This window comes from Sycon ciliatum, chromosome 1 (assembly GCF_964019385.1).
Source record: "Sycon ciliatum chromosome 1, ocSycCili1.1, whole genome shotgun sequence".
NCBI classification, from domain to species: domain Eukaryota; kingdom Metazoa; phylum Porifera; class Calcarea; order Leucosolenida; family Sycettidae; genus Sycon; species Sycon ciliatum.
Genome location: NC_088643.1, coordinates 81,839,961 through 81,853,880, shown reverse-complemented (window position 1 = coordinate 81,853,880; position 13,920 = coordinate 81,839,961). Strand labels below are relative to the sequence as shown.

General features: G+C 49.2%; 1 protein-coding gene across 1 annotated transcript in view; it reads right to left on the bottom strand.

The window, feature by feature from the left end:
- LOC135805850 (arf-GAP with dual PH domain-containing protein 1-like) overlaps positions 1 to 13,664 on the bottom strand; it is an 18,524-nt gene extending 4,860 nt beyond the window's left edge. Inside the window, exons 1-7 of the mRNA XM_065319969.1 lie at positions 13,193 to 13,664; positions 11,112 to 11,248; positions 3,801 to 3,886; positions 3,321 to 3,436; positions 2,508 to 2,614; positions 2,081 to 2,299; positions 1,428 to 1,505 (exon numbers count right to left, since the gene is read on the bottom strand). Of these exons, the coding sequence (XP_065176041.1) occupies positions 1,428 to 1,505; positions 2,081 to 2,299; positions 2,508 to 2,614; positions 3,321 to 3,436; positions 3,801 to 3,886; positions 11,112 to 11,248; positions 13,193 to 13,334 (885 nt within the window). The 5' untranslated portion in view covers positions 13,335 to 13,664. The remainder of the gene's footprint in view (positions 1 to 1,427; positions 1,506 to 2,080; positions 2,300 to 2,507; positions 2,615 to 3,320; positions 3,437 to 3,800; positions 3,887 to 11,111; positions 11,249 to 13,192) is intronic.
- Positions 13,665 to 13,920: the final 256 nt, after the last annotated feature.

Here is a 13,920-nt window from a genome sequence, read left to right as displayed (position 1 = left end):
CCACCTTTGTTGGTTTCAGGGTTCATATACTTTCTATTTGAAGTATACATACCTGTTAACCATGGACTGCTTCTGGCTAGATTAACTCTTGTGTAATCAATGGTGCTAGTGAAGCTTATATCAGATCCACTCTGATTTAGCCACCCACACTAGTACCAAGTATTACCTTCACTGGGGGCAGGGGTACCTGCAGTTGGATCCCGGGACGGATACCCTGATGCCGTCAATCCTTTTTCTGCACCTTGTCCGGCCCACTTACTGGGGTGTGGTGAGCCCATAAGTGGGATCATTTAAAGTCCACCCTAGTTTGGGGATTTCAGGGGGTGTCGGCCGCTGGGTGGTTCAATGGCCAATTGAGTCATCTTTCCAAGATTCCTTTTGAGTCTCTCCCCCCTCTCCCAGGGAGACCCACGTGACCAGTTTTGGCAGTGAGCAAGTACAAGTACAAGTGTGTGTGTGTGTCCCATATGGTGCAGTGGCATGTGCAGTTGATTTCCAATCCGAGAGGTTGCGGGTTCAGTTCCCGATGATTATGGTCGGACACGTCTTTCTTCTCTTTCTCATTCTCCTAGCTCTTCTTTCATTCTCCTGGGTGGTTACCTACAGCCAGTGTATGCCGGAGTATGTGGTGTGGCGTGTGTGTGTGTGTAAACAAAGGAATGAAAAATGAAAATAGGGATTCACTGGCCAGAAAAGGCCACTTCAATCAGCTGTGTGATGGATACCAGGCTAAAAATTAGTGGCGGTCAATTCATCAGCCTTGCAAGCTGTTGAATGGTGTAATCCCAGCACAAGTTGCTATGTGTTACATAGCTGTTCGCTATCATCGCTTCCGCGATGGGCATGTCTGAGGTCTGTCTGAGGTGTGCATGCATGTATGTGTATGGGTGCGTGTGTTGACAATGTAGCTGCCGGCTGGTGGCTTCAAGACGATGTCATGGGGTGGGTCCAGGTCAGCGCTTGTGGATACCATGCTGGATGTGGGGTTGGTCAATACGAGTCTATCCATTTCACATGATTATCTACATGAGAGATACAGAAATGATAGTTTTTTTTAACTTTTTTTTCATAGAGATACAGTTTTGGATTCAGCCTTTTATTCGCCTTAACCTGCCTTGCTTGATGGCCAAGGACAGCACTGCTCTGGGTTTCCGATCTTTTCTTGGTCTTCGAACCTTGTATGAGTGATTGTAAGGTCATGTTGCAGGTTTTGTCACTTTTGTGCAGGAACACCTGTGCACTGTCTTGCACATGACAATAATGAAATGTACAAAAGCCAGACCAGTACTGTCCACCGGGTGAGTATGAGAGATGAACGGACATTCTCTGTTTGGAGGCTATGATGAGAATGCATCCGCAATAAAATTTGGGCTGATAATTACGTAATCCAATAACTGGCGTAGAATAGTTGAAGAAAGCAAGCTCACCTCTGGCTTAGTGCCATCCACTGCACCGACATGCACCGTCTTTGCATAGCGTATGGCCACATACCACTCAACAATATCCTACACGTTTAACCAGAGGACACACACACATCATGATAGGCAAACACCAGAGTAGTAATGGTGTCCATGGTTAGCATACTACAACTGTAGAGCTCAAGAAATAATATTATATGAAAATTCCTACCAAAGTACTTCATCATTTTCAGTCACGGAAACAGATAAAGTCTAGCGATTGCCAAGGGGCACACGTACCGTCTGTGTCAAAATGTACTGCACTCACCCCCCCCCCCTCTTTATGGGAGGAATTTACTACATAAGGAATTCGGGTGGACACACCCATTCCCATAGTGCTGGCGCAACCGAACCAGTTCCGTTATTTTACAACGTTTCGGCACTTGGCCTTCATCAGGTAATAAGAACAATGAATGTGCAGCGCTATGGGAGTGGGTGTGTCCACCCGAATTCCTTTTTTCAGAGATGAAGCTGCAGGAAGCCACAGCCATTCTTCAGACTGAGTTACTACATGTACATGTACATCCAATGCAGGGAAGATACAATAATAAAAAAATGCTGTACAATGAGCATTTGTATTAATTATATTCCATTTGAAAAAGTCAGTCCACTGCGAGTCTTACCCTTCCAGCGAGGAATTCAAAGCCTTTGAAGAACAGGCTGCGTGTCAGTCTCTTTCCTCCCTTCACTTCAGCCTCAGAATTGGACGGCTTGCGAGTTTTGGCATCTTCTGGGTAGGTGACAATCATGATTAGAGTGTCGCTATCGCCATTCATGTCCTTGTCAGAGACGAGTGCAACATTCAACACTCCCAGCGGGATGGAACCTAGTTCCTTGCCTTCCTGCAGATAACAACAGAGATATTTGAACAGGTAGGTAAAGAGAGAGGAATCGCACATTCAATGTGATATTTTTACGCAGCATGATGATTACGCCTAATAATGATACAGAAACAAATTGAAAACTGCATAAGATCATGCCCTGTCGCTCAAGAGACTTCAATTGGCTGCAACATCTCGTTGTATGTTAGAGCTGCAGACATCACCATACCTTATCCATGTAACGTAGGCTTCCACTCGTAGCATAGGCTTCCAAGCATCGGGTCAGCCAAGTGTCATTCGCTCGGCCACGCTTAAGGAGAGGATAGGATATTTCGCCTGACATAAAGACAAATAGCCGTACATGGCATTATTATCGGATATGTATCACAGCAGTAACTTGATGATCGGCTAAAGCGCCAAGTGGGAATTAGTTCCATGGGATCTGTGTGACTGTCTCCGTGAACATTTTCACTACAAAAATTGGCCAATGGCTTCATTTCATAAGCAACAGCCATGCTGTATTTGGCTAAGAAAGAGTTGCCAGGGTGGCAAGCTGCACCACTGAAGCACGGTTCTAGCTGGCTGTTGATAGGAATGAAGGGGAATGCGTTTGCTTCCTGTGAAGCAACATTTCACTGCATGGTGTGCTACATGAACTTCTGAAAAAGTACATCAACTCTCCTGTGGTATGTCTGTGTGCATGCGACAATATTCCTCGGACGGCTCAGCACCATCGCTAGGTTGGTTGGTCTATACCTAGTGTCATGCTCTGAAGTACTGAACTACCCATGTAGATGCAAATCACCCCCTTGTTGATGTATGGAGTATTCAATTCCTCCAATTATACATCTTTTTACGGCGATTCATAGCGTGACAGAGGTGTGGCACTCGGATACCGTATTGTCTGGAGTATACGCCACACCTAGATTTGTGATCACGAACAGATGTCTACCATGTATTTATTAGACCATCGTAGTATTAGCCGCACCGACGTTCTCCGGAAAATACGGTAATCACATTGTTGTAAGCTTGCGGTACTGACCTGTGATATACGGCTGCGGAATGATCGACTTTCTCTGCAGCCCGGTGCCCTCCAGAGAACAGAACTCATGTCTCACATACTTGGCGCCAATGAAGTGCTTCCTGTAGACAATGTTCCTGTGTGCGGTAAAATAGAAGAGAGCAGGCCACAAAAAGCAAACTTTACGTGTGCAGGATCAGGACTGATCTCCGAGAAAACTTTTCGTTTCATCTCCCTTTTATCTTCTGGTATACACATGAGTTATGTGCCTATCGCCTGCTGTCTTACTTTTATTTTTTACTTTTATTTTTTGTTTTCCTCTCTGCCCACTCTGCCTGTCTTCTGGCACATGCGAATACGTGGACTTACTGTTGACGTAAACGCGGACGTGCGTATAATAATAATAATAATACACACACCATTTCCCTGGATGAATGCTTTACAGCTACATGTATCTAGATCGGATTTCGCGAACACATTTCAGTGCATCGTATAACTTACCCATATGGAGCGGGACGCTTGTAGGACTTTGAGAGATAGGCCTCCTTGTCGGCGTTGCATTGTTCGTTACCGCCTTGTTCCAGAAGCTGTGCATGACGGAAGGGAAATAACGATGCTGTGAGTGAACGGTCCAATCCAGCTATGGTTATGTGTAATCTTGGTAAGCTTAAAGGAACGGCTATGATGTATCATGCTAGCTACTCATGTATTGCGCATGTACTTCAAGTTGTTATCACCCGCATAACGCGTATTGTTACGTTATACGCCTTGGTTCACGTGATTACGTCATGTCTCTATTGGACGCATGCACGCATCCATATTCTGGATTCATGTGTTCTTCTCCTTGCTCTTCTTCCTCACTTGAGAATGTAAATAATTAGTTTCTATTATCTTGTCACCAAGCTAGTTCCTGTTGTCTAGTAGTAGTGGTGTGCATGAGAACATAACATGGCGCAGTGAAGTTTCGTACCTGTGTTTTTCTAGTTGCCCGTGGTGCATCCCGGTTGTGTTCGCACGAGGCCTGCAGGTCCAATTACATTTTATTTATTTCTCTAGTCGTGACCGTCTTCCGAAATGTCAGATGCAGCTGCACCAAGTGTGCCGAGCGCAGATATCGCTGCTCTTGCTGATCTCTTCAAAAAGCAGATGGAGGCAGCCAATGAGCGAGAGAAGCGTCTCGATGCAATTATCACTGGTCTTACTCAACAGAGTCAGCCTCGCTCGTCGCCAGCACCGCCAGCTCCAAAGCCTGTCGCGGCGGAGCGACCCATGCTGCTGTCCTCCGCGTCCCTGTCAGAGTTTGCTGCCTGGCAGGAACTGTGGGAAGACTTCTCTCGGTGCCAGCACCTGACAGCACAGTCAAGGGAAACCAGGGTATCTGCCATCCGTCAGTGCCTTGACGAAGACCTCAGACGTTTCATCAGGGAGGGCACCATTGTCATCGCGACCAATCCTGATGCGTGTGACGTCTTGGAGGCGGTCAAGCAGTTTCTTCGCCGACAAAGAAACCCGATACTTGACCGAATTGAATTTTATAAGCGCACGCAACAGAAAGGGGAATTGTTTGACGGGTTCCACACTTCCCTGAAGGAGTTGTTTAACACGTGTGATTTTGTGGAACACGAGCTCTGTTCTGCCTGTTCGGCACGTGCCTGTTCTACGTGCAAAACTAATCTTGCACGGGTCCACGCGGACATGATGCGAGACCGCATTGTGATCGGTATCCTGGACGACACCACCCGTCACAAACTGTTGTCCACCTCCGACCTGACATTGGAGGCGACAGTCAAGGTGTGTCGTGCAGAAGAGGCAGCCACACAGACCAGCCACCACATCCCTACCGCCGGCCAAGTCAATGCTGCCAGGAAGTCGTCTTATCAGCGCGCGAAGTTAGCTTCACAGCCCCCAGTTGAGGCGAAGCACACTTCTGCTCGTGATAAGTGCCGTAACTGCGGACGCACAGCGCACACGAAATCGCCGTGTCCCGCGATCAACAAAGTGTGCCTTAACTGTAATGGAACGGGTCACTTCCGGGCAATGTGCCGCAGGCCTGCCAAGAAGCCGGACAAGTCGTCCAAGATCGCACACTTGCGACTCAACCGAGCATCTCTGTTGGACGACGCAACAGTTTCCGTTGCCACCCAGCTTGTGACCGAGCCAGAGCCCGTAGCTCTTAGTTGGCTCCCGGATACTGGTAGCGACGTTGATGCCATCGGCACTCAACACCTTGACCAGTTAGGCGGATTTGTCGAGAACCTGCTTGACGACATCGACGATGTTCGTACCGCAGATGGCGCCAGTCTCACCCCTGTTGGCAAGATTTCGGCGACTCTCAGTTGTGGACCAAACCAGCACACGTCCACCATTCATGTCTATGATGGTTTGACTGATGCCCTCCTATCCCGTTCATCCTTGCACGCCCTAGGATACTTGCCGTCCGGCTGGCCGAAGCAAATCGCAGCAGTCCAACAGGTAGTCCCATCGGCCGTTCCCGATGCACCTGCGGACAAGGTTGTGTCCAAAGCCACCGACTCAGAGACGATGAGAGCCGAACTCCTAGCTGAATTCGCTGACGTCTTTGATGACTCTGTGTTGAAGCCAATGCTTGGTGGACCTATGGAAATTAGAGTGCGAGCTGATGCTAAGCCTGTCGCTGCATATCATGCCCGCCAGATCCCGCATGCGTACCGTGACCAAGTGAAGTCCCAGCTGGATGACATGGTCCGGGATGCCATCATCGAGGAGGTCACCGAACCCAGTGCGTGGTGTCACCCAATTGTCATCGTGGACAAGAAGGGGACAAACGAGAAGAGGCTCACCGTTGATTTCAAAAAGCTCAACGACCAAGTCGAACGCCCTGCTCACCCCGCACCAAGCCCTCGTGACGCTGTATCCAGCGTTGGCAACGCAAGATATTTCACAAAGCTAGACGCCCGCCACGGCTATTGGCAAGTTCCTCTGAGCGAGGCCTCCCGTCCGTTGACCACGTTCATGACACCTTGGGGTCGGTACAGGTACCTACGCAACCCACAAGGATTGGTCTCTGCCGGAGACGAGTTTAATCGCCGCACCGACGCCGCGTTCGCTCATATCTCCCAGTTCCAGAAGGTCGTTGATGACTGCCTCGTCTACGATAATGACCTGAACACCCACCGATCTCACGTCCGGGATGTCCTGCTCTGCGCCCGGGAGAATGGCATTACTCTGAGCGCCAAGAAGTTTGTGTTCGGCATGCCAGCCGTGGAGTTCTGTGGTTACCGCATCAGTGCTGACGGCTGGACCGTCGATGATGCCAAGGTCAAAGCTATCAGCCAGTTTCCAGCTCCCAGCAACCGCACTGATCTCCGATCGTTTATGGGTCTTATCAACCAGTGTGGTGAGTTCACCCCGCACCTGTCTGAGCACGCCGCCCCGTTGCGCCCATTGCTCAAGACGTCCAACGAGTTTGTATGGGACTCAGTTCACACAGACGCAGTCAACGCTGCCAAGGCTGAGCTGTTGTCACCATCAACGCTGTCATTCTTCCAACGTGACCAGCCACTCCGCCTAGAGACCGATGCATCTGCTTTGCATGGCCTTGGCTACGTTCTGTGGCAGTTGCAAGATGGCAAGTGGCGCATTCTCCAGTGTGGCAGTCGATTTCTGTCGGATCCAGAATCCCGGTATGCTGTCATCGAACTGGAGCTCCTAGCTGTCGTCTGGGCGGTGAAGAAATGTTCTCTCTACCTCGCCGGTACATTGTTTGAGCTTGTCACCGACCACCGGCCCCTCACACCAATCATCAACTCGTACTCGCTCGATCAGATTGAGAATCCCCGGCTCCAACGCCTGGTCATGAAGCTTCGTCCATACCAGCTGCATGCCACTTGGCGTAAGGGTACTGACAACGCTTTCGCCGACGCGCTGTCCCGCAATCCAGTGGATGATCCCACCCCTGACGATGAGCTCGGTGAACACCCAGCCCTTCGTACTCCTGCCATACGCGCTTGCATTCGGAAAGACACCGAAGGCCAGATTGCCAATCTCCGGTTTGCCGAATTGCAAGAAGCCGCTCGAGCTGACTCGGATTATCAGGCACTCCTCACCACCGTCCGGAACGGATTTCCCGACGACAAACGCGACTTATGTCCTGCCGCCCAGCCGTATTGGACAGTCCGTCATCATCTTACAGTCGACCAGGACCTGGTACTGAAAGGTCCTCGCATTGTTGTCCCGCGTTCCCTCAGGCGTAGTGTGCTTGACGACTTGCATGCTGCTCATCAAGGTCTCAACCGTACCAAGGCTCGTGCTCGCCAGGTGGTGTATTGGCCCCAGCTGTCCAACGACATTGACAATATCGTTCGCAGCTGCGCTGAATGCCGTCACCACGCACCTTCCCAAGTGAAGGAACCGCTGCTGGCAACTGAGGATCGTTGTCCTGCCCTCCCGTTTGAGAGCACCAGCGCGGATCTGTTCGAATGCCAAGGCTACCAGTTCCTGGTATACGTGGACCGCAAGACCGGCTGGCCCTGTGTTGCCAAGATAGGACGCACCGCCACCTCCGCTGACGTAGTCCGTGCGTTCCGAGGCTGGTTCGCGGATCTCGGTGTCCCAGCTGTCCTGACGACTGATGGTGGTCCGCAGTTTACAGCGCAGCGTTTCTCCGCCTTCTGTCAGCGTTGGCAAGTCCGCCACGTCAGATCCAGTCCGCATTACCCACAATCGAATGGCCATGCGGAGGCGGCTGTCAAGGCCATCAAATCTCTCGTGTACAAGACCACCACCAACGGAGACATTAATGTCGACGCCTTCCGTCGTGGCTTATTGGAATGGCGTAACACTCCCCGTAGCTCCGGTCAGAGCCCAGCGCAGGCCCTGTTTGGCCGCCCCCTGTCGTCATTCGTGCTTGCCCACCGGACCAGTTTTGCCCCAGCGTGGCAAGAAACCGCTGACGAAATCGACAGTCGTGCCTCTGCCCAGTCTGAAGCAGCCAGTCAGCACTACAACCAGTCTGCCCGTTCTCTGCCTGCCCTCCACCTTGGTTGCCCTGTGGATCTACAAGATCCCCGCAGCAAGTTGTGGAACGCCCGCGGTACCATTGTCGCCATTGGGAGCCACCGCGACTACATGGTCAAGCTTCCCAGTGGCCGAATATACTGGCGAAACCGTCGCTTTCTTCGTCCTGTTGTCTTGCCCGTCGCACCTGCACAGCCGATGCCTGCTACCCCCATCACTCAGCCTGCCCCGCCAGTCCGGCGCAGTCAGCGAAGCCGCCAACCCCCGTCTAGGCTGAATATTTCGAACACTCGTGGCCAAACTTATGATTAGCTGCCTGTGCGTCTTTCTGCCTCTTGTTGAGCTCAGCTATTTTCGTATTCAGTTATCTCTATCTGCTTTGCCGTCCTTTCTAGTTGGTATTAGATGCCTTGTTGTCATCTCAGAAGGGGCGTGAGATACATGTATGTAAATGTAATTGTTATATTTCTATCTCAGAAGGGACGTGATGTATCATGCTAGCTACTCATGTATTGCGCATGTACTTCAAGTTGTTATCACCCGCATAACGCGTATTGTTACGTTATACGCCTTGGTTCACGTGATTACGTCATGTCTCTATTGGACGCATGCACGCATCCATATTCTGGATTCATGTGTTCTTCTCCTTGCTCTTCTTCCTCACTTGAGAATGTAAATAATTAGTTTCTATTATCTTGTCACCAAGCTAGTTCCTGTTGTCTAGTAGTAGTGGTGTGCATGAGAACATAACAGGCTAGCCTCTAAGCCTTGAATACATTTATTTACAAATTATGTGTCTCTCTACAGCAGTAACTGAGCTCAGTGGATGGCTACGTCAACCTGGCCTCATTCTCAATGAGACAAAGAGTCATCTCCTAGCAGTGTATGCCGCTGGACGACAACAGCCAACACCACCGATTGAAGTCACCTGAGACAGGACACCCTTCCTGGAAGCCTCCTCAGTCAAGTACCTTGGAGTGACAACGTGGACAACACCTTGAATTCACAGAACACGTTAATTAAATTAATAGAGTGGCAGCCAAGACGGCTCAGAAGATTGGTGCACTCTGGCGCGCACACTGCTACCTCAGTGAAAGTGCAAGGGTATCGTGAGCAACCTCCGTAGTACATGTATTGCCAGACGCCTTATACGCATCGCCCTATTTCAGTGGCTGACTGCCGGACGCTCAAACGAGGAGGATGCAGGTTCTGCTGAATCAGGCAACCCGCACGGTCTATGGTGTACCCATGCGACACTCAGCTTAACCTCTGCTGACCCGGCTGGGAGTCTTCCAGGTGTCAGAGCGCTTCCACCAGAACACCTTTGCTCTTGTGTGGAAGAGCCTGTATGGTGAGACATCGCAGTCCGTCACACAACTACTGACTCTGCAAATAACCAGAGAAACTCTACTTCAGTAGCAGGACGGACCCGGTCTTCCCGTTGCAAGAATGAGCGCTAGCAAGTCGAGGTATGCCTTCAGAGCTACACATAAATGGAATAGATTACCAGGAGACGTCCACTCCCGGCATTACAATGCTGGAGAGCGTCAAAGCTGCAACGGTACCTTTCACAATCGGCCACTGACTGGGGCAGGGGAAAAAGTTACCCCGTAACCTATTTTTCCATTTCCCCATTAATGATCTCGCCATGGAAAATGCAACGTACGGGCGAACCCCCTTCCCCCCCCCCCCCCCCCCCCCCCCCCGTCTCCACCCCAGGCATACATGTATGTGCCTTTTTGAACCCATTAATAGTGACTATCGACTGCATTTTTGTTGAATGACATGAAAAAAACACAACAATCGACCAATGAGTGGGGGACTTTTCACAGGGGGAGGCTCAATCAGAGTATGAGGGCGCTGCGCCCCCAACGCCCCCCCCCCCCCCCCCATTTGGCTAGAACCCTGGTATTAGGCAAAACTGGTGCATTTGCACACTTTCTACAAAACAAGTTAGAAGTGTGACATGCCCTAGGAAACTGAGGTGTTAGGTGATAATAGGTCTAATAAAAGTTTTTTTAAACAAATTATCGTGTCCTTTCCTGAAGGGAACTCACGACGGCCGCTAACACCCGGTAAACCCTAGCGGCAAATGCAGCGCCTAACGGTGGGGGTGAGTGGATACGTCGCACAACTACTGGCACAAGTGCCGAGAAACCCAATTAGCCGCATCCACATATAATAGCTCTAGCAAGGGTGATAATGCGCATATGCATTGTTGGGACATGGCATACAGCGCTGGATACGGTGTTAGATAACGGTTTCTTGTCAAGCTTTTGTGTTCAATCTTACACTTTAATCGAGTCGGTTCTATTTATTGCTGAATTTGGGTTGTCATTTTCGTTTCGGTTCTTACTTCATGGTTTCATGTGATTGGCTTTTTAAGTACATGTATACTAGAAAATGAGTAGACAGTACTGTGACTTCATAATTATATTGGAGGCGTTTTCTGCTGTGTTGATCACACTACATTGACACATATCCTATAGTGTTTTGTCATTCCTCCCTTCCTACAAAACTCGGAGGCGCCATTATGTGACAAAAATGAATTGTAGTGATTATTCTTGCCCACATGACTTCGTCGTAATCTACATGCAACCAGCAACATGAAACATGCAACATACATGACATCTATAACATGCAAAGCATACGCATGCAGACATGCATAACATGCATAAACTTAAAAGAATAAAAATAAAAGGTTTCCTATCATACATCACGACCAGTGGTCTCCTGTGTTGTGTGCCCTTGATCGGAATGCCAGCCACTGTCATTACTGGCCCATGATGGCTACATACACATGTATACGTCACTTGCCTTGATCACACTGCTGTCGATGGATTCACCGGCCTTGATACACCTGATCCGCGACAAATCACTGCCCAGCAAGTGATGTTCAGTTGCACACGGTCTGCACAACGTTATGCCACGCGTTACCTCCACCCAATGCGGACCTACAGCATGTAGTTCATTCAGAACAATAATTAAAATTGACAAAAGATGCTGGTGCCAGGGCCTTGGGTTTGGCTAAGGCCCACTGAATGTACTGAAGTACTACTGTAGCACTCGTAGCAGGTACGTTTAACTGGTTGCAGATCATGAACAGTATTGATAAGTATGACATTCACACCCAGAGCCGCAACATGTAATTTGTTTCATTTCTCTCGGCAAACAAACCAGGAAACTACCCAAAATACAAGGAAACAAGTAAAATGTACACGTTGTTACAATCCTACTCAAATTGATAAAGATCTTCCTAACCCTGGTTGAAAATGTCTGCTTAGTCAGCTTCTATGCCAGGGGAACAATTATCTCGTTCTAAATTTGTTTAATACATGACAGTTCGGGCTTAACAGCGTCACGGTTAGCACCCTCCATGTTAGCCCTCAGGTTAAACTGCCCGGCACTAGCAAGCTGTAAGCCCCTCCCAGCCATGTACTAACCTAGAATTAGTAGGTGTGGAAATGACAGTAACCAGATGACCCGGACTTGGAGTGGCTGTCATCTGTCATACAGGTAGCACTGTCCCCTGGGCTGGATTATCTGATAAATCATTTGTCGGGATTAATTGGTGTTGTTTGTTTGTTTGTATTCTTTATTTAGAGTGGGAAGTCCAAAACAGGCCCTAGCCTAATAACAATGGTCCCACTAGTGAGGGAATGCTGTATATCTGTGCATAAGGATCAGTGAGTGTAACAGCAACTAGTAGGGAAAGAAAAAGAGAGTGTGCTTATTTAAACTCGTTACCTTGGTGGACTGTTAGTCATAAAGTAAAAGGAAGTACATTATCGTGTTCGTTCCCAAAGGGAATTCACGACGGCCGCTAACACCCGGTAATCCCTAGCGGCAGATGCAGCGGGGAGTGGATAAGTCTCACAACCACTGGCGGAAGTGACAAGAAACCCCATTGGCTGCATCCATGCACCCCTTGTGCCTGACCACAAGTTCCCAGTTGACTGTGGGTAGCAGCACGGCTGGAAAAACCGCTCCCAGGCAGGACTTGAACCCGGTATCTCTCGTATCTTAATCATGGTCTTTGACCAACCCACTGTGCCTGCCTCGTCAGTCATAACTCGTAACTTATTGGTCCTTTCTCTTTACTTATGAATTAGTGTGAGTTTGACTATACTCCTGACTGGGTAGTAGAGCACCGCGAAGGCCCCTGGTTCAAGTCCTTGTGCATGGTGATTTTCAACTTTTCATCAGATTTTCCCGATTTACATCCTTCAGAAATCATTATGATAAGCAACGTTTTTGGCATGCTCCATTAATTTAAGTTTAACGGCCACTGAGGATAGTGTATCTTTATTCTAGGATAGGTTATAACTTTTTCCACGTGTCAAGCGGACCTTCATCCTTGACGGTGGTGGCGTTCCTGCGAATGCAGAGAAGTCAGTCTAACTGAAGCTGGGTCTATACGAGGACTTTCAGCTTGGTTCAAGTTCAACCAGGCTTGGAACTTTGTTCGGTTTTGTTGTTCGTGTGGCAATTATCAAAATGGGGTCTTCTTACAAACCATGCGCTGTATGAAGCGCAGTCGTATGCATGTAGATCTCAAATACACAGTAGAGGGTGGGCAGTTCTATTTGTAACTCTGCGTTTCCGGATAGAACGGTCGACATCGGATCATCACGGGTCATCAGATCATCAGATAGATCTCGAATACATCGAATGCAAATAGGTGCGCAGTACAATGATCGTATGTTGCTCCCTTCTACTTTTGTTTGATCTTGCCTCATATTCGTGTATTGCAGTATTAGCCTATTAGCATTCGATGTGGGGTGCTCAGACTGCTGAGCAATCTATATTTTGTTCGCTCTCGTTGAGCTGTAGAACACGTGGGGTCTTCAACAAGATAAGAGACTGTTTGGATAAACGTAGACTCTAAATGTACCTACGTTCAGCTCGGCAGTCGGCACATCGATCATTTCCCCGCACTGCTAGCGCCTCCCGCAAGTCCGGCTGGATGGCGTCAAGGTCGACCTCATCCGTTGAGGGGTCGAGCAACGCGGCCATCGTTTTCTTTGTCGGCGTGGTCATGTCTAAGTTTCCTTGAGCGAAGTCCACCTGTAGATCTACGCTGTTGCTACCGGCGAATGCCAAGAACAAACTGAAAATAGGCTCAACGTTGTCTAGTCTCTGACCTGCTATGGTTCTACGGTCCTAGTATTCGCTTGAGGAAACCTCGGTGGCGGTGGGTTAGTGGCCCATTGGGCATTGGATGGACTGTACTGTTCTGGACACAGAACGCACAACACAAGTAAAACTAGTAGTATTAGTAAGTTTGTAGTGTAGACAAACATTTTACTACATCCAGGGCCGGCAGATGCAGTACGGCACGCACGGGTCGAACTGTTATGCGGATATCTACTCTGTCCGTCCCCCGTATATCCGGGTAGCCCAGGAGTCAGGACGGAACTGGGGACTGTAAAGCGCTAGCTGTCACTGACTGTCAGTGAGAAACCACTCTGTATCTGAGGATGAGTGTGTCAGCCAGCACTCGTGTCTGACAAGCACTTTTATTTTGCTTCCTTCAATGACTATGACATTGTAATGGTACTCGAGCCGTCACCTGTGACCACTCAGTGCCTCGGCCACAGTGGTCACACTGACTCAGTAATCCGGG